This window comes from Oryzias latipes, chromosome 3 (assembly GCF_053564925.1).
Source record: "Oryzias latipes strain Hd-rR chromosome 3, Olatipes_Hd-rR_3.1".
Classification (NCBI taxonomy): Eukaryota; Metazoa; Chordata; class Actinopteri; order Beloniformes; family Adrianichthyidae; genus Oryzias; species Oryzias latipes.
In genome coordinates, this window is record NC_136239.1 from 4,876,799 (window position 1) to 4,901,700 (window position 24,902).

A 24,902-nucleotide genomic window follows, 5' to 3' on the forward strand; every position below is an offset into this window, starting at 1 on the left:
GAAGTCTTTATTGAGTGTACTGTCTCTTTAAATATCTTCAGCTGTCACAGCTGTGCGCATGTGCAGTCCGCCTCATCGAGAAGTGCGTTGTTTTGGAGAAGTTTAATTTGTTGTGTTTTGGGTGGTTCAGAATATGGTGAGTGGACAAATTAAGACTTTTTTGTGTTCTTTTGTCTGGTATTTAAGATGTTTTATGTTAAAAACGCAACGAATGAGGCGAAAATAAAAACTACTCATAGACGAGCCTTTGAGAAAAGAAAAAGAAATGTGAGAAAAGTAACGGTAAATGCTGTTTTCCCGCCGCTGCATCGTCTGTTTTCATGTTTTCGTGAGTGTTAGATGTTCTGGATCAGGGTAAAAGAGGCGGTTGTTTGCTGTTCCTCCAGCATCCGTTCATTGTTTGCCTGCGTCGACAGTCAATTGGCGGAACATTTACTCGAGTACTCCAACCTGAGTACTCGAGTAAATGAAGGAGCGCAGATTTTTTTCGGTCGCTCCCCGGAAATCTCCCGTTACTGACGGGCTTTTACCGCGAGGAGCAGGCGCGCGCTCAGGTCCCACGCGGAAATAAAATGCGTCAAAGGTCACAGATGTTTTCATTAATCAACAAGTGAAGACCATCTGGACGCAGGGAATCCTCCTCAGGTGGAGCTGAACACACACGAAAGTGTCACGTGACTGGTGACCACGGTCTGGCAGGTGTGCAGTGCAGCAGGAGGTTCCTGCTCGTTCTTTGAACGGTTTTTTATGCTCGTTGAAAACGTTGGGAAGAGCTTCCCAGATGTAGAGAAGAACTTCCGGCAGCGCTCCAGCTCCAGGCTCTTCCACCTGCATCCAGCTGTTGCTGCAGGTTGTGAGGATTGAAGTTTTTTTTCGGGGTTCAATGAGGATCTTCATGAAAGCGGATCCGTGTTCTGCAGCAGCTGGAACATGCTTGGCCTCCAGTCTGTCATCTCAGCTGTGAGGATCATGGCAGCTTCCTCTAAATCTCTGTCCCTCTCTGGGATCTGCTGCTTCTTCCTCTTCTCTGAGGTTGCTTGGGTTTGTCGCTTCCTTCCAGGTTTTTTTTTTTTTTTTTTCAGCTTTTGGTAAACTGTCTGGTGTCTTTCAGTGAGCAGCTTCAGCACTCACACATGCATTATCGCAGGTAATACACACATATTTTAAATCATTCTGTGAATCAAAATGTCATCAATTTAGTCTGTGGTGAAATAATTCATTCTGATCGGTTTGGATCATTGACTGTAAATGGGAACTGGACTGGGTGACCCCCCCCCCCCGGCATTCCTAACAGGAAGCAGCTGCTGGCTCCAAGAAGCCAAAATCCTGTATACTTCAATAGAGAAATAAACAGCAATGACTCCGTCATTCTATTGGTCAGAAGAGCCATTCACGCTCTGATACTTTTTTTATTAACGGGTTCTTGATGAGCCTCGTTTTTTTTTATCATATTTTTTCTTTATGGCAAGTCATTCAAGTTATAAAATGACCAATCAGATGTCTCAAAATGTAGGTGGAGTCTGCTGGGCATCACATCCAACATTCAAACTGTTAGACGTAGTTCTTGTAGTCCGCTTCCAACAAGCTCACTCCTGGTTGCCATAGAAACATTGAATCATGCTGCGTTCATATTAGTGGGTTCTTGGACATGCGTTTGGTATAAGGTTCACACTGGACAGTCGCTAGCCGATACAAGCACATGGACCTGCAGTTGGAAGAGGCTAGGCGTTAAATGTCAAAGCGGCGCCAATCCTGTGAATCTTGCTCCAGCCTTTTTCTTTCACACCTCTTTTCTGACATAAATGGCCTGAAACTGTTGGTGAGGGATAGAGATCTGATAAAAAGTTAGGAACCGGTAATGATAAGTCATGTAATAAAAATGTTTACGGTAGAACATGGGTGGGATTATATAACTTCGCTTCCTTCCACTCCCTTTCAAGCAATTTTAGATTTATGGTCAGACTATCCTAAATTTGATACGTTTTTGTATGAATGTAAAACTGCTGATTTTATTGTTTTGTACATTATCTTTGCTTCGATTTCTTGCAATAAACCATTTCAAATAGGCCTGCACCATAAATTCCAAATTTATTGTTATCGCAAAATCAAGCGGTGCAAAATGCATATCGCAAAAGACAGTGAGAATTGCAATAGATGGTTACAATAAATGTGCTAAAACAATCTGATGGAAGTTTGAAGTATTTAACAAATCAAACAAATGCATTTGACCAAACAGATGGAGCCCTTGACGTCGTTGACTAATCGGATGGAAGTCTTTATGTTAGATGAATTTATCGCAAGTTATATTGTCATGGCAATATTGATCACTAATTTCGCATATCGCTAGTATTCTTCATATCGTGCTGCCAGAATTTCAAATAATAAATAAATAAATATGAAAGACTTGGCGTCATAGAATCCCAGCCGCGGCACACCAACTGGTTCACGCTGAGCCCGAAAACGGCAACACATGAACTCACGAGTTGTGAGGGCGGATCCTGAAACGCTTGTTTACGTGCGCTTGAACGTGCGTTCCCAAGGCCGGCGTGCACAAAGCTGATTTGGACCAACCACTAAGTACTGACATCGTCAGGTTCCAACATGGGGGCCTCCATTTAATGAAAACATGGTGACTGAATTGGCTTATTTGGTTGGAGCCGTTAGTCAGCCATTTCTTTGGGTGACGTCACACTCGCTCAGTCCAGTCCTCTGATACAGTCAATGGTTCGGATGTGGTGGGAGGGGTTCCCAATCGGTTTTAAGACTGAATGTGAAGCGAAGCGACTGTTGAATTCCTGCCTGTCTCGAGTCAAACTGCAGTAACAGAAGCAAAGGATTCCCTCGGATCCTCTGAGGACATGAAGGTCCTGCTGCGTTTTTCAGACGGTCATCCTGTGAATGTGATGTTTCAGAGTGAAGATGGATGAGGACGGCTTCGAGGTACCGCGGAGGACGGAGTACCGCTACCTGGTGCAGGACGAGGAGGAGGAGGAGGTGCAGTACGCCCGGCGCCGACACTACATCAGCCCCTTCCTGGTGCTGTCCAAACGCTGCATCTTCCTCATCTGCCTGGGCGTGCTCGCTCTGCTGGCTCTCGCCGTCTACCTGGGCTACATGGCCCAAACTCTGCCGCCGGGACTGGCCCAGGTTCTGACCCAGTGTGGGGAGTTCCGTGGAAGACACGTGAGTGTGAGCTTACAGAGGGACGCCAGAGCAGAAGCTGCTGCGTTTCTGCTGCATGTGGAGACTTTTACTGCTGGAGAACCTCCACAGTTTGAGCAGGAAATGAGAAGAATCAAAGTCCTCAAGCTGCTGTGAAGCTGCTCCTGACACACGCTCACCCCCCTGTGCCGAGAACAATTATGGCTAAATACAGTAGGTAGTAGTGGGAAGGGTCTATTCAGACAGATACAGATCTGCTTTATTTACGTTTTGGGTTATGTAAATAAGAAATAAAAGATGGTACAGTGGAATATTTGATCCCTTGCTGAAGGTTTTCCCACCTAAAAAGAGATTGACAGTCTGTTATCCTAATGGAAGTCTCATTTGAACAGTGAGATAGAAAATAACAAAGACAATTTAGAACTCCACTTTAAAGAGTTGATACAAATTTCTTTGTATTTCATTGAAGAAAACAGATATTTGATCCCTTTTGCCAGACTTGATGAGCAGGTTTCTGCACAGATCAGGAGGAATTTTGCTCCTTTCTTCTTTACAAATGACTCTAAATCAGAGTTGGGTACTGACGGCCGCATTCCTGCATGTTTTCCAAAATACCCTGCTCTGGCATGTTCTGATTGGCTGGATACACCTGAACCTGGTAATCAGTCACGAGTATTGCCCACCCCTGCTCTAAATCATTCAGATTTGGTGGCTGTTGCTTAACAACTCTGAGCTTCAGCTCTCTCCATAGGTTTTCTATAGATTTGAGGTCCAAAGACTGGCTGGAATACTCCATGACCGTGATCTGCTTCTTCTGCAGCTGTTCCTTGGTTGTCTTGGTTGAATATTTTGGGTCATTGTCCTGTTGGAAGACCCATCCACCACCCATTTTCGGTTTCTTAAGGGGGGATGGTGGTTGTAACTCAGGATTTGAGAGTACATGGTTTGGCCCATGTCCACCAGGTCAGATCTGGTTTGAACCTCAGGCCTAAAGGTGAATTGATGGTCATGTTCTTGTATTTTGTCCCAGTTGGACCAGCAGTCGTCCCCTTCACCTCCGGTCTGGTGCAGGTCTACAATCCACTAAAAGCTCTTTAGCCTTTCTGTGTTGGAGTGTTTGGAGTCTGACTGATGGACTGTTTGTGGACAGGTGTCTTTTCTACAGGTGATCAGTTCAAATAGGTGTCTTCAGTTCCAGTGTACAGGTTGATAACTGATCTGTATGAACAAGAACTCTTAATGGTTACTAGAGGATCAAATACTTATTTCTCTCAATGAAATACAAATAACTGTATATAAAGTCTTTAAAGTCAATTTCTTGATTTTCTTAGTGATTTTCTATCCCTCAGTAGCTGCAGTTACACGTGCAAAATGTCTTTGATTGGATCAAAGATCAGATTAGAATTGAACTGTGTACATGGGCCCAGAAAACTTTATCTGATTATAAGAAACGTTTGCATACGCCACACTTTCCATGGGAATAAATCATTTTGACATGCAGAACTCTCTGAACAGCTGTAGAAAAATAAATTGCGAGTTCCGTTCTAAGCAAACAGAGCTGTGGAATGGAGCCAGATGATCTTCTAAATGTGTTTTTATTATTGTTATGATTATTTTTAGATGCCTATTCACTCATAATTTTATAAATCCCTGCAGCCAGTGTTTTAGTCTTGGCCGAACAGAGCCAGAAGAAGGGTTAGGCTAATACGTGCCAACAGCATTTAGCTTCTGATGAACTTTATATCCATGCGGTCAATGCTGCAATCTGCATCTTGGCTGCACGTCAATATGTGGGAAAAACATCAGCCTTTATTTTGTCTGGACACGACTGGAAACACAAATTCATGCGATTGTTGACATGGTTTCCCAGGACGGTGCGGAGCGACATTTCTGCTCCTCTGCTTGGAGACCCGGTTCCCCCGGGAGTCTCAGTTCTCCTGACTCCGGCAGCTCGCTATGGTCCGAAGCCTCCTTTGGAGCGCACACCAAAACAAAGCACCCTCTCCTGCCCACAAACACGAAGCCAGGAGTCCGGCTTCACACGGGTGGAGCGGGCGACTGGTCCTGTTGGTACTCTAAAGAGTGTTCTGGAGCGCCACACCGTCTGTGCATGACGCAAAGCCAGAGCAGCAGTGACCCACAATCGGTTAAACTGCTTATGTGCACCACAATCTGATCACAATCGGCAAAACCCACCAATCTCCATCAGAAAGAAATTTTGATCCGAACGAGTCTCTGATCAGGGCAGAGTATTCTGAATGGCATGTTCTGCTATCAATGGTTCTGCTATCAGTACTGGAGAAGTCCCACAAGATATAAACCAGAGCTGTGACGGTGTGGGATTTTTGATCACCGCACTGATGAAGCAGCAGGAGGCGGTCAAGCCCCCTGCCTCGCGTCACAACTGAATTCTATTTATAAATACAACGCAGTATTCTTTATTAACCATTAACATTAATAACTAACTACTAACTAATGAACTAACTATGTAGGTGTTGTAGGAGTATGTGTGTGTGTGTCAGCACGCTGCGTGTGTAAGAGGAAGAAGCGCGTGCCGTGCAAGGGTGAGTGAGTGTGCGTGCACAAGTGTTGGGGGTGCGCGCGCAAATGTTGTAGGGTGGGAGGGGTTTCTTCCTTCACGTCTGTGGCAGTAAACCCAGACCAGTTCCAAACAACAGATGATTTTATTCCTTTCTTGAGAACAAACTTCCCTCTCTCACCGGTAGCCATGCCGACCCTTGCTGTGTCGTGTGTGCTATGATGTTGTTGTTTGTCGCTTGCCATACTGCCGTGTGAAACTAACGCTGTGGAAGCTCTGGGGAGCCAAAAATGCGCCTTTACACAAAAACTCAATTTAGTTATTTTTTAAATCGCCTGTAACAAAAAATTTGAATTAATTCATTCAATCCATTTTTCGCCCAGGCCTACAGCAAAGGGATCAAATACTTATTTCCTCCTCTGTGGTTATCCTGCAAACAAAATAAAAGCTTTTTTATTTTAGTCTAAAAGGCAGGAGATTTTCATTATTCCCGGAGTTTTCCTTCTCTAGGACATCACAGACATGTTAGGATGTTCTTCCTCCTCCAAGGCCTGAGTCCGTTCATCCCCAGGAAGCAGCCATGATCCCAGAGAGGAGGGGATCCTGCAGGGCCGTGACCCCAGAGGGCGTGTGGGACCTCCTTTCCGCAGCTCCAGAAGGAGCTGTTGAAGGTTTTTTTAGCCAAGTGTTGTCTGTGAGGTCCAAACACAATCAGCAGATTTGAATGATCCATTTAGAATATTTTTAGTGAGGTCTTTCAAAATTAACTTAGTGTGAACGTCTCTCCATGAAGAAAGTTCCATTTGTCTGGAATAAACCCGACATTTACGGTTCTGTGACCTGAACCCATTTGCTGGAGTTCAGAACCAAACTTCCTCATTATCCATTCTTGGTTTTATTCCGTCTGCAGAAAAACGGGGCCTACTCCTTCAAGGGAATCCCATACGCCGCTCCACCCGTGGGCGCCCTGCGCTGGGCCCCTCCAGCCGAGCCGGCGTGTCGCAGTGGGGTGGCAGAAGCCGGCCGCTTCCGCAGCGTTTGCCCTCAGGTGATGCCCATGTCCGGTGAGGGGAAGGTGACGGGCCAGGAGGACTGCCTCTTCATCAACGTGTGGACCCCCACGCTGCGGCCCGACGCCCTGCTGCCCGTCATGGTCTGGATCCACGGAGGGTACCTGCAGGCGCTGAGCGGGGGGGAGCAGGGATACTCGCCCACGGAGGAGCTGGCTGCCGCCACGGGAGTCGTCTACGTCAGCTTCAACTACAGGCTGAACGCCTTCGGCTTCATGGCTCTGGAGCTGCTGAGAGAAGGTTCTCCAAGGAACACCTCAGGTCAGGGAAACACTCCCGAAGCGCCGGAGATGCCGCAGACAGCAACACCCCCCCCCACCCCCCCCTACGACATACCGTAACCCTTTCAGCGTTTCCAACATGAATCGACTGATTCTGTCGTAGAGAAAGGCAGCTTTTCATTTCTGCAGCCATCATTGATAAGTTAATTTAAGTAAGTACGTTTTATTTATACAGCGCCTTTCCCAGATAAAATCACAAATCGCTGAACAAGAAAACACAGGACAATATTATTAAAAACACAGAAACAATCAATTAAATATGATGTAAACCAAACTAAATAGAAGAAAATAAACATAAAATAGAAATAACAATGAAACCAGTCAGCTAAAAGCATTTCTGAATAAAAGTGTCTTTAGTTGACTTTTAGCGTCGGCTACACGGCGGGACAGAGGGAGGGCATTCCGGAGTCTGGGGGCTGCTGCCTGGAACCACTGATCCCCTTTTGTTTTAAATTTGGTCTTAGAAATCTTTAAAAGATTTTGATCGGAGGGCCGGAGGGCACGACCAGAAGTACAGGGACAGAGCAAGTCTGGTAGGTATTGTGGGGTCTGTCCATTTAAAGCTCTGTAGGTTAAAACTAATATTTGAACATCAATACGCCACGTGATCGGGAGCTAGTGCAAGAAAGATAAAATGGGGCTGATGTCTGCCCTTTTGCCCTTAACTTAGTCTAGTTAGTAATGAGCGTGCAGACATGCTGAAATTCATGACATTTGGTCAGGATAGCCATCTTCTAAAGCCACTAGTCCTGTCAGGGGCTGCAGGAGCAGCTACTGCTGGCTGAAGGCGGGGTTTACCCTGGATGGGTCACCTGTCCAATGCCGGGCTTGGGACAGCCATCATGTTAACTCACCAGCTTTTTACTGACCAAAACCCAGCGAGAGCCTCAAGGTTCCACTTCACCGTTTAGAAAAAGAAACTTTGTTTCTGTGGCCATTGCTTTATAAGATATAGCTTTTAAGAATTTACAACCTTTAATATATAACCGTGTTGTACTTTTCTATCTAGAACTATTTTACCTACTTTTACTTCAGAAGGTTCGTCTTGTTGTGGTTTGTTTCCCCACTATTCTCACTGGTTCTTCTGTCTGGACTCTGCTCTAGATTTTATTAACTCAGACTTTTCAGTTTTTGAGTCTCTAGTTTCTGTCGAAGTGAATCTGCTCTAAAATGAGACAGAGGAAATCTTTTACACACGATATGTAAAACTGTCAACAGAGTTTGTCCTCGTGGCCTTTAAATGTTCTCCTCAGTTGTTTAAAACCCAGTCCCTAAAACCCAACATTAAACTAGCATGGATGCATTTTTGCTTTTCAGATGTCTCTGTCTGACCATCTGAGATGTTTTTCAGCTGGTTTCAGTCCAGAAGGGCAGAGAAGGACATCTCCATATAATAACAAAGGTCAACTATGATGAAGGCTTCAGGTAACGGAGGCCTTCTGTCACCGTAATCAATGATGGCTGATAATGAGCTGTGTTAGACTGAACAAAAACCATCTGCATGAACGTACCCACAATGCTTTGCAAAGGAACAAGTCCATCCACAAGTAACTATATATGATGTAACATTGGAAGAAAAGATGGAAAACAGCAAAAAAAAACTCATATATATTTATATATGAAAAAACATACTAAGTTAAGTTAGATAGAACATAAAGAACAAGTTAAAGATCCCCTTAGCAACAGCAGTAGTCTATTTAAGTATACCACAAATATACTTAGTGAACACTTTTTCTATACAAACTATATATTGTAAACTTAATTTAGTCTGAAGAAGTATTCAGTCAGTATACTTCCTACACTACAAGTACATGATCTATAGTAGACTTGTTAAATTAATACTCAAGTATACTTCTTATAATGAATTCCCAGTGTGCTTCATTTTGCTAAGGGCATCCTTAGAAAAGCCTGTGTATGAATGAAACCATGAAAAGGCAGTAAAAGATGGATTAGATGAGGGACTTTGGCCGACGACATGCATTATCAGAAATGATACCACAGTCCGGCTGAATACTCGATTCTGATTGGCTGCTGGGTGTGCATTAAAAAGTGAAAACGCACAGTGATAAGCGCACGCCTAAAAAGGAAGTTCCTGTCACACAGTTTAAATGTTCTATATCACTGCGCTGGCCTCTGTACGGCTGGGTAGCTAATGTTAGCTTGGGGTTGTGACGGGCTGTAAGCTGGCGGGAAAGAGTTTAAAAAAAGGGATGATGGGATATCGGTGGAGGCCAACTTCTGCGCCAACAGTCCCACCCACAACTCAGGGGTGAATTTTTAAGAGGAATTCCTGCTGCTCTGCAGGAACTTAGTTTTAGAAGATTCAGGCTACATTTGAACAAGCTGCAGTGAACTTTCTGGGTTTTAGTTCACAGCAAATAAGTCACACAGTCATAGGTTTTAGAAAAATAGTTCCAAATGTCGCCGTTCTCCACGTTTGACCAAACCATCACTTCCATCGTTTAGTCTGAATCCAGATGGGAAAGTTGATCCTGAAAGCAATTCCATGATAATGGAATTTCTGCTTGTGTTTGGTGTAGTTTGCAGTCTGCTTTCAGGTTCGTCGAGGTTAAGGCGTATTACTCAACCTTCAGCCCTGCCCTCCTGGCGTCCCAGAACACATCTGTGCTTCTGATGTGCTTCTTCGTTTGAAAATCTTAGTTTTTTCTCTGACACGGCGGCCGCTTTACCGCATCGGTTTGATGGAGCCCCCCCTATGGAGAAACGGGTCAAAAGGCAGCAGGTGTGAAATAAACAGGATGTGTGTCCATTTAAAAATGTGAACTACAGTGAAGACGTTTTAAGGAGTTTCTCCTCTCAGCGGCTCGGCTCGCTGTTGATGGAGGCCTTTGAGTAACGAGCTGTTTACCTATGACAGAGCCCCCATTTATATTTATGTTGTTTACAATGTGCTCTGGTTCCAAATGAATGCAGAAATGTCTGCGTTCTCCATTTAGATGTAAATACTTAATGACTGTTAATGTGAAATGGATGCATGGAGCTCATTTCCTGCCTAATGTTGGTAATTGCTGCTGCACAGTCCTGAAGCAGCCCGTGTCCTTGATGTGAAATGACCTGCTAAGCGATGATGAGCGCCTCATTTCCATCTTCTCCTGCCCTCTCCTCACTCCTTCCCTCAGCGTCTGAAGAACCCTCGCTCAGGGCGTGAGACACTTCTGTTTCTATCAGAGGAAACGGGACACATGAAACGAAGCGCTATCGAAGCATCTTCTGTGGCTAATTGAATTTTTCCTGCCTTCTCGTCCACAGGGAATTACGGCTTTCTGGATCAGATTGCTGCTCTGAAGTGGGTCCAGAGGAACATCCGTGCCTTTGGAGGGGACCCTGCAAAAGTCACCATATTTGGACAGAGCTCTGGTACAAAAACAGCATCTGAAACGCATCTCTAGGCCAGAGTGTGACACGCAGAGCCAGACGGGAAGAACGCTCAAAGCAGGAATACAGCTGACATGGTTTGGAACTACTGTTCTGATTTAAACACAGTGGAGGAAAAAATATTCCACCCCTCCCTGATTTTTTAGGTTTGGCCACTTAAAAAGTAATGAACAGTCTGTCATCCTGATGGTCTGTTCATTTGACCAATGAGATAGAAAATCAAGAAGTTGACATGGGCAAGGCACGTTTATTTGTATCGCATAATTTGTACAGAAAGTAATTCAAAGTCATTCATTCAGTTTCTATACTGTTTTATCCCTTTCGGGGTCACGGGGCTGCTGCCGGAGCCTATCCCGGCCACTTGTGGGTGAAGGCAGGGGGGACACCCTGAACAAGTTGCCAGTTTGTTGCAGGGTAGAATGTCCTCACTCACACACCCATTCAGTCCCACACTCACACCTATGGACAATTTAGAGTTGCCAATTAACCTATGAAGCATGTTTTTGGATGGTGGGAGGAAGCTGGAGACCCCGGAGAAGACCCACGCATGCATAGGGAGAACATGCAAACTCCACCACAATACATAACAGTGCAAAGATTAAAAACAATCATTATAAAATTTACTTTAAAAGAAAGGAAAGAGAAAAGAACATGAACAGAGGTGTGGATAAGGACCCTTCACACGGCTAAACAGGAGTCTTTTGAGTCTGGATTTGAACCTCAGCACAGTAGAGGCCGGTCTCACAACCTCAGGGAGACAGTTCCAGCTTTTAGCTGCATAAGACTGAAACGCTGATTCCCCTTGTTAAGTCCTGACTCTGGGCCCCTGCAGGGGTCAGGGTCTCTGAGGTCCTCAGAGTCCTAGATGGTTCATATGGCGCTAAGATGTCAGAGATGTACTTTGGTGCAAGGCCATGGAGAGACCTGTAAACAGGCAGAGCTGCTTTGAAGTCTAGTTTTTGAGCTGCAGGAAGCCAACACCTGAGCACATGACTGATGTGACGGTACTTCCTGCTTCTAGTCAGGACACGAGCAGGCTTAATATATAGACTGTACCTGACAGTGGCAGGTGGGAGGAGCCCCACCCTTCAGGCGCCTGCCTGTGAGCCCCAACCCCAGGCCTGGCTCCAGGTGGGGCCCAGTGACACCAATGCGTGCGACGTTGTGAAATCTTTGATTGTAGGTCTCATGGTGTAGCACGTTCTTCTTAACTGATGGGAAAGGCTCCAACTGTGAATGTCGGGGAAAAAATACAAAGTGTGAAGGTTGTGATGGGTGGAGCATGTGTATGTTAATTCTCCATGAGAAGCGCATTAGCTCCACCCACTTCTATTCCCAAGCCAACTTCGTCTGACACCAAAGAAAAGTGTCGCTGAGGGAAGTCGCCTTTTCCAACAAACGTACATAAACGAGAATACATTCTGTTTTATACCATGGTCTGGGTGAATACTCGATTCTGATTGGCTGCTGGGTGTGCATTAAAAAGTGATATAACACAGGATAACCGCACGGTGAAAAAAGTAGTTCTGGTCACGTAGCTTAAATGTTCTATATCACTGCGCTGGCTTCTCTAAAACAACCTTTAGCTTCATCATTTAGACAAATACAAGTGGTAACAGGAGAACTTTCTCTCTGAACTGATGCTTTATTTAACCCATCGGAAAGATCAGCATAGATATATTGCTTTATATCGCCGGATCTGGACTGCAGCGGTGGTGTGGCGCCGCATTACGTAACAAATAGTCCACTTTTTGTGAAAAAAGTGATCCAAATCGGGGGGAAAAACAAGAATTACGGACTAAAAACTGGTTACTATTTATTTCTTTTGTAAGTGACCGTGGTATAAGCAGGTTAATGGCCTTTGATGTATGCATTATAACTTTTTAACGCACTTCGTTAAACACTTCGCGTCGGACGGTTCAGGCTTCCATGGCGTGCGCTTTTAAAAAGTGATAATGCACACTTCGTCGGCCATTAACCCTTAAGTCTGGAGTTCTGCAGTCAGGAGCTGCAGTTTTCTGCTGCCTTTGGTTTAAGGTGAAAAAGACTTTCTGTCTTGTATTGTCTTCACCGTTTGCGTCTGGATCAAACGCCGCCGTCTCCTGTGCGCTCGCCGTCTGCAGGTGGGACGTCCGTCTGGACCCTGATGATGTCCCCGCTGGCCAAAGGACTCTTCCGCGGCGCCGTGGACTTGAGCGGCTCGTACGTCTACAACGCCAGCCTGGAACAGGCGGAGGCCGACAACCTGGTGTTCCTGAAGAAGACGGGCTGTGCGGACGCGGCCTGCCTCCGTGCCCTCAGCATCAAACAGGTCCTGCAGGTATGATGAACGTCTTAGTTCTTTAGGGTGTAATAAAAAAATCAATTTAAATGTTTGATCTCTTTAATTTCCTTTTTATATTTGAAGATTTTATGAAACATCATTTCAGATCCTTTTTTTTGTCAAAGTATGAGATGGAATTTCACTTTTATGAGGAGCTCATGTTGGACTTTGACATGCGAGGTCCCGAACTTCCCCCAGAATTGAACTGCTCCCAGAATGACTAATTTACAGCCGCAGTTAAGGACTTTCATTACTTCCTCGGGAAACCTCACGGTAACTCCTGAAATGGAAGAAATCCTCCAAGATGAAGCCAAAACTTCCGCAGAGCCCGATCCCCACGTTTGAGTCCAGGATGAGTTATGGAGGCTGAGCAGCCTCATCGTTTCACAGCATCAATTATTCATCCTCCTGCTGCATGTTACACTTATGAAAATGTCAGAGGAAATCTTTCAGGCTGCCACTCCAGAGGGTTTGAAGGAAGACAGCGTCCCAGCTCGGTATTTTTAGACATCTCTCAGTTTCGGATCCAACATTTAAGCAAACGAGAAAAACCTTTGGAGCTTTTTTCACTCTGTCCAGCTGCAGTCCTGAACTGAATGAAGGACCAGACTGTTTTCCCCGTTCTTCTGTCTTACTGCACCCCCAACCACCCCACTCAGAAACTCACCAACATTTGCACGTAACTAACTCGGCGAAAAGGAATTTTGAACATAAAGAATGACCCCCCCCATGATGACATCACAGCGTGAGAAACCAAATCATAGCGGGCTAAAAAAAAGTGCACTAACGTAACCAAAACACTTATGTCAGGGAAGTTTTAAGATTATTATGGGATGGCCACAGGACCTACGGCTTGGTGGCCATTTTGTGGCAAAGTGTAAATACGAGGGAAAAAACTTTTGTTTGAGTGATCTTCACAAAAATTCACACACAAGGTTAAGTCTACAACCACAACTGAACTTTTGTTGACCTTTGACCTCGGGATGAAGCCGCCCTGTGGAAATCTTCTACAAATGTGAAACTCTTCCTTCGGGATTTTGATTTATTGCCTTCTAAATCTTCAGTGGGAAGATACTTGGGTGAAATGTTTAATCAGGTTGGTAGGCTTTAAATGGCCTCAGCATAGCATAGCGAGCTCACAGAACTGGCATTTCCTTGTTGCTAGCACATTTTTGCTAGAATTTTGTGAAAGTGTGTAACACGAGTTGTTGGTTCAAGCTGAACAAAACAATATGACTTAAGGACATATTAGGAATGTGGGCGTGGTTAACAAAAGTTGCCAGGAAAATCCAAAAGTTTGCTTTTGCTGTCTTCTAATAATCCCAAAGACCTGTCCGTCATCCCCAGGCGACCAAAATATAAAGGGGTTGCTATGGAGATAAAACCAACAGAAAAGCTGTCATTTTGTAGAAAGTACGTTTTCATGAATTTGTCCTGTGCAGCTTTGACCGGGGTGGCAGGCGCAGATGGGGGTAGTAAGGGGCGTGTAGCAGCCGCTCAGCCAGTAAGGGGGAGTCAAAGGGGGACGGGGATCTTTCCAGTTCAGTAAAATCAGACGACGGGGCAGCAGAGGGGTAAAACCCAGAGCCTGTATCAGCATTCCTGGAACCCACTGTGGACTAATTTCTGGTAGAACCACCCCCCGGTGCCTTGGATTCTCCTTCTTCTCCTTTAACTGGTGACCCGGCCCCATAATGGATGACCCTGACCGTCTCACAGATAAGTTTGTTGGATCTGCTTCTCAATCCTGGTCCTGGAGGCCAGTTCTCTCTGCTCTGCCTTATTCTGATCAGCTGACTCCGGTGTCTCTTCATTTTGATAGACTGAACACACCTGATTCCAGGTAATCAGCAGCGAAAAGTGCTTAACATGTTAAGAAATTGTTAAAAGTAATCAGGTCACGAATGGTTCTTCTGGCCAATAGAACGACTGAGCAACAGCTGTTTGTTTCTCTGTAGACGTCTGTGGGATTCTGGCTTCTTGGAGCCACTTCCTGTTTGGAACGCCAGGGGTCGCTTGGCTTCTGCTCCTCAAAGCTTTGAGTGTCAGAGAAGAAAATGATCATTTATGGTATTTTAATGTCAGATTTTGTTTTTTTATTATTAGAAATCTTACAGGTGAAAACTAAGGTGGGACAAAACAGGTATGCGTCTCTGAGCTGCAGGTAAATTCTCTCTCCAGCACCAAAGCCTTTTTTTTTGTAGGTTAGCGTTAATCAGACTGAAGCTGAGCTGCAGGCTCTTGAGGCTTCTCTTAACTAACTTCTGGTAATTCAGCATTGTTTGGTTATCGATCTGCTGTCTTTTTACTTCTGTGAAACTGTCTGGGCCCATCTGTCCCTTTTTGACTCATTCAATGACTTTTCTCAGGTGAAGGAACTAATGGAGTGACTTCCTTTCTCTGAGCCTTTGTGTGACAGATGCCTTTCTCCTGCAGCTCCTGACGCGTCACACTGAGCAACCCCAGCAGGAGGCGCTGTAGATCCAGGACAGCATTACCTGCCGGGGTATCATGGATTGATCTGCTTGGGTAATTGTAGCTCCTTTGTTCCAGGCCGTCCCCTGGCAGGAGTACCCGTCCTGGGCTGCACAGGAGGCCACAGATCTCCCCACCAGGGGGCAGCTGTTTGGCCCCGTGGCAGTGGTGGACGGATACGTGCTGGAAGCTCCGCCCTTTGAGCTGTGGGATAGGAGGAGTGGCTACAATGACGTCCCGTTTGTGGTGGGGACGACAGAGCAGGAGGCGGACTTCAGGTGAGGACTCTCCCTCTTGGAATTTGTCGGCCCCTGGATCCTCCCCCCCTGATCTGTGTGTCCCCCACAGCCCCCCAGCAGAAAACATCTCCATGTGGACCTGGGGGGATTACCGCTGGTTCGTGACAGGTGAGGCCTGGTTCTGCCGAGTCTGGGATGGGACTCTTTAAAATCGGTTGATCATAAGGGGGCGGGGCTAAAGGTTTTTAAGGCCATTTGTTCTGCAACAGTTTCAGGAATGTTGTTGGGTGTGAAGCAGTAATCAGGATTGTCACTGCTTTCATTTATAATCTCTGAAATTTGTGGGAAATCCTTAAATCTACACGGTGTTCCAAACTTTTATGCAAATTGCATCATAAAGATAAAGTTTTGTGTTTTAGTTAGACTCCTGAATGAGCTTTGGATCACTGACATCAAACTCAGACACCTGTGATGGTCTACCAGGAGGACGTTCCACATTATTAAGCAGACCAACATTATATGGGAAAGAAAAAGGATCTCTGCTGCTGGAAACCTTGAAATGGTTTAAATCCCCCCCCCCATGACAATTTATTTCAAATAAAAATGTTCCCAGTGGTGTTTAAATGAGGATTAGGAAGTTTTCAACCAAAGTTTTTAGTTTTAAGTTTTTAGCCATAGGTGCTGAGCTGAGTAGTCCCGCCCTCGATCCTCCCCTTTCTGATGATGATAGCTGTCTTGCATGAGGGAAGAGGGGGGGGGGGCAAACAAGACTGACTGACAGTCTCTGTTCTCACAAGTTTATCTTCAGCAAAACGGTGAAAAGTGACATTTTTGGTTCCAAATCGACACTTTTTGAACAATGTGTGAAATGACAAAACATTGCACACCAAAAAGAACTTAAAGTTCATGAAAAATGCTTTGAATGACATTAGAATTTCGACTACATTGCACCGGCGAGCAGCACCGGCTGTGGCTCAGAACTGGTTTCATCCACATGTTGAATTCACCTTCACAGCAAATAAAATGAAATAACAGAAAGAGAGTGACGTAAAGCACGTAATTTTCCAAATGCGTGCGGCCAGTGCTGAACCTTTTTCTTGGCCACACGGATCCAGAGGAAGGGTTAAGGTTAGGTTTAAGATGCGTTCACAGCAAACGTGATTCACGCAGCAAAGGCCGCCAGTTTCAATGTAAAGTCGATGTTACAGATCCGAGGTCCTGCGACACAATCTGAGCGACGGGCGCGGCGTGAAGGTCGGTGCGATTTGACTTAAATGCCTTGGACAAAGTATGAAAACCTTGAATATTTCAGGAAAACGTAAGTGTGATCATCATACTATTAAAATATTTGTGGCTGATTCAGAGCAAACACAGGTTGGTGCAGATAAAGGCAGAATGAGGAAGGTTTCTGTCAGACAAATAAATGGGATTAAGAGAGCAGCAGCTGAAATACCATTACAAAGCAGCAAGCAGATATTTGAAGCTGCTGGTGTGTCTGGAGTCCATCAAGGTGTAGGATCCTCCAGAGGCTTGCAGTTCTACGGAGACCTTCTACCCCCTCCAGAAACGGCTGCATTGGGCCCAGACATGCATGTCGTGCTATGAGGAACACTGATGCATCATTGGCTGCTATGGGCATAAAAGGACATAAAATGTCTCTGAGCTGAGGCTGGGAAGCAGTTCACATCTAAAGGCTATGGAGGGACATTTCTGCCACAACGTTGCACACAAAACTTGCAAATGAAAATATTAAATATTTCCTTTTAATTATTTTTATTTACCTTTCAATTTTTTTTTGCTTTCAAAAATTTTTTGCGTTTGCAGAACACGTTGCGTTGTGTCAAATTTGGTTTTTCCTATATTTGATTTTGATGACCACTCTGAGCGTGATAAAACTGCCAGCGCCAAAAAGGTTTTGGCATTCATTGTGTGTCATCTCACTTGTAACCTATCTTTGATGTTGCTGAGTTAAGTTTCAGTTTGACGTGACAAAACTGCCATCAAAGATCTGCTGATTGGTCCAGATTCTAACCAATCAAATGTATCTAACATGGTGTCTGATATTGAGGCTCAGAAACCAAACCAGTTCTTTTTACCCTCGATTTTGTCTCTTTGGATGAAGGCTTTTCCATTTTTTTAAATAATTTTAACAATAATTCATTCCGTCTTTCCTTTTTAGGATTGATTCATTTTGATTCAGTCAGATTTGTGAATTTATGGCTGAGGATCTCCTGAAACTGTAAAGTTTATCTGCTGACATTAAATCAACAGGTCTGTGTTTCTTTAAGATCTGTTTGTTAAAACAATAAAAGATTTAAAGCACATATTATTTTCTGCTGCACACGTGTTTGGGATCAGATGAACAGCAATAATAAGCAAAAGAATGAAGGCTCACCAAAGGAGACTCAATGTATAACAGAAGAAGCATTTTAAAATTTTATGTTCATGTTCACAGTGTCTCATGTTTTAGAACTCGTGAAAAAATGCTATTTTCTCTTAATATTTCAACATTTATTGATGAAAATAAAACAATAGTTCAGATACAAATCTTCCGGCTGGATGGAGTCGGAGCTCGGACAATTTTTTATCTGCTGCAGACATTTTAAACACGTTGGTCTCTACACTGACATAAATAAATACAAAACTCTCTTTTATTTCAGCTGCTTTGCTGCTCCTTCTGGGTTTAACTCTGAGAGAAACGGGCCAGATGGTTGAAAACGGTAGAACCCCGTTGGAACAGAACCGACGCCATGTCCATGTCTGCCTTCAAGCTCCGTCAATAAGGCCGCATTTCCACTGCATGGTTCAAGTGACCCAATTACAATTTTTTTTCCTCTCATATGGCACAGATCGGATATGACCGGTGAACGTGTAAGCAGGACAAAAACGCATAGATTCCGTTTTTCTCAGATCGGACTCAGGCCTCATTCATATGTGGAAATAAATCGGATCCTATTCGGATACGTGCATTAGCGTGTGTCATGTAAGCAGACAAATCGGATATTCCCCAGTAAACGCGAGTCGTACATCAGTGATGTCAACTCAGGACACCCCCAACTGAGATCACATGACTTATTAAGGTGCTTTTGTGCGCTGATTTGCTGTTGGAGGACAGCTGGAGCCCCATCAGCGTGTTACCTTTCAGCCTCAGGCTTCAGACCGTAGTTGGAAACCGCTGTTATGTCCGGTCCGGTCCCAGCAAACGGTAACTAATCAAGGACACCGTTCCTCTGGAACAGGCTAGAAGCCGTTTATTTCTTTGGATCAAACTGTTAGTACAGCACAACGTCTGCAAACACTTCCTCGTTCAAAACTCAGAGAGAGCACATAAGCCGGCCGAGCAGCCCTCCTTTTTCCTCTCCCGCGCATCCCCTCTCCTGCCTCATCCAGGAGCGCCCAAGGCCACGCCTCCTTCCGTCGCAGCGTTGCCTCCATGACAACCGCAGTCACACAAAAGAAACACAACAAAAAGGGGGGGGGGGGTTGCCATGCTAAACGTTTGGCGTTTGGACCAACACACATCTTCTAAATGTGCTTTTATTACTGTTGTGATTATTATTGAGGGCCTGCTCGCTCATAATTTTTTAAATCCGTGCGGTCAGTGCTCAGGTCCGCGGAAGGCGGAAATGCTGCTACGTTACGTAGTCCTCAGAACGTCTACGTTTGATAGTTTCAGTTTTGCATTGTGTAAATGGAAAAATCAGATGCGGGTCACTTTAAAAAGATGATGTAAGCGGGTCATCAAAAAAATCGGATATAGTCAGAAAATCGGATTTGGGCATCAAGACCTGCAGTGTAAATGCAGCCTATGAGACAGAGACACCTGATTGGTTAGAATCTGGACCAATCAGCAGCTGTTTGATGGCAGCTTTGTCACGTCAAACTGAAACTTATCCTAACAAAATCAAAGATAGGAGAAAAATGAGATGGAACACAACGCATGCGAAAACATGTCATGCAAACACAAAAAGAGTTTTTGAAGGAAAAAAAAGGTTTTAAAGCAAAATAAATGATTTAAAAACAAATATTTAATATTTTCATTTGCAAATTAGAAAGTTTTGTGTGCAACGTAGTGGCAGAAATATCCCTCCATTAAAGGGGAGCTCTGGGGCAGTGTTCCCAGACAGTGTCACAGTTTTGCAGCCCAAAGGTAGGTCCAAGGTATTGATCAGACAGTTTCCAGTTCTTGTCCGTTTCCATGGAAACTGAGAGTTCCTATCCTGTTTCCGTCTGCTGATGAGGGCTAAAGCTGCTGTCTCAGTTTTGTCTCTGCTGCCCTCAGAGAAACTTCAGTCCTTTGGTCCGGATCTTCCCAAAAAGGCTCTGGAACTGTACCCGTCCTCGGCCCCCTGCCCCACCCAGGACCGCTGCCCCGAGAGGGCGTACACCACCATGGTGTCTGACATCAGGGTCACCTGTCCCAACAACGACCTGGCCTGGAGAGCAGTAGGTAAACGGCAAGCCTGAACCGAAACCGGTCCCGGCAGCTGAACGTGGGGGGGCCCTGCGGGGAGACGGGCGCAACACAAACGCGGCACATCACAACGTTTTTGTTGCTGTTAAACATGCAGAGACGTTTTGTTAGACTGCAGCTTCTGTAAGAATGCTGCTGTTTTTGAGCGTTCTCTCCGAGTTTTTTAATGTGATCCGGTTGATCTGCACATTTGTGTGTCGATCCTTTGAAACAAAAGCACAGAATCCTCTGTGCGTCGTGTAGATGTTCCACAAACCTCAGAAACTAAAGAACCGCGTGTTTTTTTTGGCTAAGCTGGTCCTTCACTCGTGTTTGGATTTTGGAGGTTTTGGTTCACAGACTCTCTCTGAAAGTTTGTGCACGATCCTGCAGCTTTATGTGACCCACGCCACAGGGACGCTGCAAACAGGTGGACAAAAAACAGTTGCATGGATGAGAAAAGACAGAAAACTCACCGAGGCCTAAAGCAGGGTCGTCGACAAATTACAATTTCAAAACTATTCATTAGGCATTTTGATAAATAAAAACGTGATAAAACAAGCACGTTTCAAATTAAATAAACTGTAAAGACATTTAAATGAAGTGCTAATTAAAATTATATCGTGTAACCAGCTGATGAACTAAACAAACTAGTCATCTTAATTTTTGTTAACTCTCCATATCTGTCACAAATGAACAACAACCATCGGCTTTTTTAAACATACTACAAATCCCGTTTCATGTTCAGCTCTTAATGAGACTCGTGGGCCTGTTAGACCAGATCAGATCCAGTCTGGGTGGACTGGAGGAAAGGCTCACTCTTAACGTTATTAACAGAAAGACATTTTAGTACGTCTTACCGTTAATCCCATCTCCTAGCGTTTGCCCGGGAAACTGCAGCAGAAAGACGTGGCGCGCCGCCCCCCCTCCCCGCTACACGGCTAGGGACTAAGAAGTCAAACTTATTACAGGGCATTAAAAAAGCCTTCTACAGAACAAGTGGGGAAGGTTTTGAGACTGTTCACTTAGATGCATTTTGTAGTTCCGTCCGAATCTACAATTCCAAAATCGAGTGAGTGCCCTGAGTCTCCCAGAAGTCTCAGCGAAAAACCAGTGTTCATCGACGCTCACTTGATCGGCGAATTTAGACCACAATGCATTGCGTTTGAACAATTTTTGCAAAGAAAATGTATTTAAATCTATTTTTTAGCAAACCAACATTTTTATCTTCAGAAGACAGTAGATTCATAAAATCCAGGGCAATACATGGTGCCGCAGGTATGGGTTGAGGTGGGAATTCAGACACAGATGGATCGGCTGCACTGCATATTGGTTCATGCTACAACACCTGACTGACGCATCACTGCCACCTAGTGGTGGGAGGCTGCATTCAGGTCCCACGGCCGTCGAGGTCCACACATTTACAACAGATTTTTTTTTGCGGCCCACTATTTGACGCTCACGGACCAAGATGCGCCACGGCCCCATGGTTAACAATGACTGGTTTAAAGTATGTATGGAGATTTGAACCAACTTGAGAACCTGATGATGCTGCTGGTCTGAATTCCCTTCATACGTTTACATTGAATTGTGGACGTTCTTGTGTCTTGGGTTTCTGTAAAACAGAAGTCTGGACGTAATCTGTTTTTTTTTTTCTATCCCAGCTGCCCTCAGCAGTCCTGTGTACCGATATGTGGTGACCTACACGCCGTCCGGACCCATGAACGGGTCCAGGAGCCTGGTGCCGTTCCCCAGTCGCTTCGCCTTCCACTGCCTGGACGTGGTGGCGTTCTTTGGGGGCCTGGAGGACCTCCAGGGGAAGCCTCTGTCTGATAGGGACAGGAGCTTCCAGGATCTGCTCAGGCGTCACCTTGTCAGCTTCATCAAAACGGGTAAAGAACACTAGTTTACCATCTAGAAAAAACTATTCAGTCACGTTGAATATCGCTGGAACTGGAAGTAGCCCAGGGGTGTCAGAATCCAGGCCTCAGGCGCCGGTGTCCTACATGTTATCCAACCCATCGCCATTGAAACCTCTTATTGGCTAAACGCACCTGATCCAGGTAATCAGCAGCATGTGAAACAGGGTCTCTGGAAAACCAGCAGGACGCCGGACCTCCAGGAGTTTGAACCTTGAACTAGACACCAATGGAGTTTTTTCATTTATGGTCAAACCATCAATATTTGTTTCCTGTAGCCGCTCCGGTCTGTAAAGACAAGATTCATGATTCCTCCTCCTTACTGTTAGTTTGCAAGAAAGTTTGAAATTTTCTCGCACCTAGTATTCAGAAAAAAATATTTTTTTTGGCATAGTTAGTGTCCCCCCCCCCCACACACACACACACACAGAATAATGATGACATCACAGCAGCAGAAACCACCAAGAAAAGAATGAGGCCAAAATCTCTTATGGGGCTCAAACAAAATGTCTAAATCCACCAACAAAACCAAAACATGCGTGTTGGGGATAATCAAAGGGAATTATTATGGGATGACCACACGATCTACCGCTTCTAGGTGATAGGAAATTGGGTGATTTTCACATTTTCACACCATGCGGTAAAAACACTTGTTTGAGCCATTTTTACAAAAAAATTACACACGCCACCAGGTGAAGTCTACAACCACTACTGAAGTTTCATTGACCTTTGCCCTCGGGAAGGGTCCGACATCTTGAATTACCTTTAGGACCGTGTACAGGTTTAAACTCCCCCCGTGGATCTGGATCTATCGCCTCCTAACTCCCCGAGCATCTCTTTGGAAAAAAAGCTGGTTTTAAGGTTTGTGGATTTGAGCAGCAGCGTGGCGAGCTCACAAAAGTGGCGTTTCCCTGTTTTTCACATTACCGTAGTATTATAAAAATGAATACATGAATTGTTGGCTCAAACTGAACAAAACAATATCACATACGATATGAACATATTAGGAGTGGAGTTCCAAAAAAAACCCAACTCATTTGCCAAGGAAATCCAAAATGTTACTTTTGCTGAACGCGCTTTACCACATGGGGTCCAGGACGCCACCCATACGTCACTGCCAAATCCAAGTCCTGCTTAAAGTTGAACTGGTGTAACGTTGAGTTTGCAGTCAAATGCTGTGCGTTTTGTACTTAGAGCCCCTAAACTTCGCTTAGCGGCATTTGCACGCATCAGTTTTAAACACGGGAGTGGAGCTTGGAGACCCGATCATGAAATCCAGGACAGAAGGAGAAGGTCTGGAGCCGGATGTCAGTCTCCTGACTCAACGTGTTTCTCGCTCTTCCAGGTCGGATGGCGTCGGACTGGTCGGTTTACCCAGAATCCACCGCCCTGCTGTCTGACAGCCTGGAGCTGGTCCAGAACTACTCGCAGGCCCGCTGTGACCTGTGGAGGAGCAGCGGCCTGTTCGACTACGCCTGGATGAACTGAACCCGCCCAGCACTGCCCGTCTGCGCGGGTTCAGGCCAAGAGGAACCAAATCAGAAGACCGTCCAGGTTAAAGGCGAGAGCTTCTGTCTGAGCTGACAGGAAGTTCAGCCTTTCCACTGCCTTTATCTCTGATCATTGACTGTATAATAGAACTGGACTGTGTGAGTTTGATGTCGCTCATAGTAAACTGTTTACTTCCGGTTCCAACCAAATGAGTCCGTCGCCATTTTGCTGCAATCCGGACGCCGCCGTGTTTGAACCAGATGTCCTCAGTGAGACTCGACTGGCCTGTGTTGGTCTTAGACCTACATTTCTATGGAAACCACTCTCCCCAATCAGTAGAAAGCATGTTAGAAGGCCACACCCCTTCCGCTGAGAGCGGGTATGGGAGAATCTTTCAATCAAACGCATCAAAGATTCGATGTGAGACCAGCTACCTTTATCTGATTGGTTAGTTTGTGACTTAAATAACTTGAACGACAACATTTCTCTTGTTCGGGTCAAATTCCCAGTAATAGACTAGCGTAGTTTCCAACACGCATTAGGAGTGGCGCTCTGTCTCTCTGTGCCTTAAAACCAGGAGTAATGCGATGTGAGCGTCGGGCACGGCGCCTCAGTCCCACAGCAGCATGTTCCTGCATCCATCATTCATTCATGCTGATGATGATTATTCTCCACCATGATCTTCCTCAGCGTTTCAGGATATCCTCCGGCCGCTTCTGAGTCAGCTGATGCCCTTCCTCCATGCAGGGTCATCCCGATTCAGGAACCGCTGGAACCAGCTGTCGCTCGCGTTAAAAAATTCCTAAGCATGCGGCGCGGCGGGGAAGCCGACGGACCGGCGTGCTCTTCAACTCCGCTCCCCCTCCCTCGGGCGCAAAAGTCTCAAACAAGCATCTTGAGTTGTCTGAGCTTTTGTGATGAACCAGAGGAGTCACATGACTGAAAACAAATCTGCGAATACACGAAACCGCGAACATTGAAATGCGAGTCAGCGGAAGAACACTGAAAAGAAAACATATCATGAAAACATTCTGATGATCAAGAAGATGCTCATAAAAGGCATCTGATCCAGAAAGGTTATTCTGACCTGGAGAATGACTGTTTCTTTCCCCAGGGAAGTCTTCAGGATTAATGCCACTTCCTGTTTGGAACACCAAGGGGGCGGGGTCAGTCAGTCTAGTTCTCCTATACAGTCATGAGTCTGACCTCTGAAGAGTCTTCTGGGCAAAAAGCCACTTTGGCTCCTTTTGTATTTTCATGAGGATTTGAAACAAACTGAAGACAAAAAGAAGAAGTTCAGGTGTCGGGACCAAATGAATGACCGTCTCTTGGTATTATTATGGGATGTCCCCTGCACTGGTTTCTTGTGCCAAACGTGGGTGCTGCACGTCTGCACAGTTGCTGTTCCACCAGCGTCCCTGCAGCTGAACTCGCCATCAGAGATGTGCCCCACGTCTTTAAACCACTCAGAGAAGCTTTGCTCGTTTCTCTTTTTGTTTAAAAGTTTCACGTTGAAATAAACAGTTTTGTAAACGTAATAATGTTGGATTCTTC

At 45.2% G+C, this 24,902-nt stretch overlaps 1 protein-coding gene across 5 annotated transcripts; it reads left to right on the plus strand.

Moving 5' to 3' along the window:
• si:ch211-71n6.4 (para-nitrobenzyl esterase) lies at positions 1–24,889 on the plus strand. 5 transcript variants are annotated; one of them, XM_023950628.2, is made up of 11 exons: positions 44–136; positions 1,112–1,147; positions 2,913–3,183; positions 6,612–7,032; positions 10,323–10,430; positions 12,572–12,768; positions 15,325–15,524; positions 15,595–15,653; positions 19,768–19,935; positions 21,603–21,830; positions 23,203–24,889. In XM_023950628.2, exons 2-11 carry the CDS (start codon positions 1,134–1,136, stop codon positions 23,343–23,345), a joined length of 1,809 nt encoding a protein of 602 aa, XP_023806396.1. In that variant the 5' UTR covers positions 44–136; positions 1,112–1,133; the 3' UTR covers positions 23,346–24,889. The 5 variants fall into 5 exon arrangements, with proteins under 5 accessions (XP_023806398.1, XP_023806396.1, XP_078801085.1 ...); XM_078944959.1 differs by lacking the exon at positions 44–136 and adding an exon at positions 786–960; XM_078944962.1 differs by lacking the exon at positions 44–136 and adding an exon at positions 957–1,032.
• The last annotated feature ends 13 nt before the right edge of the window (positions 24,890–24,902 follow it).

Excerpts from the sequence above, each read along its gene's own strand:
- si:ch211-71n6.4 (XM_078944959.1), top strand. The coding sequence starts at position 884 with ATGAGGATCTTCATGAAAGCGGATCCGTGTTCTGCAGCAGCTGGAACA. Across the intron at positions 961-1,111 it reads TCCAGTCTGTCATCTCAGCT|TGAGCAGCTTCAGCACTCAC; the intron begins GTGAGGATCATG and ends GGTGTCTTTCAG. Across the intron at positions 7,033-10,322 it reads TTCTCCAAGGAACACCTCAG|GGAATTACGGCTTTCTGGAT; the intron begins GTCAGGGAAACA and ends TCTCGTCCACAG.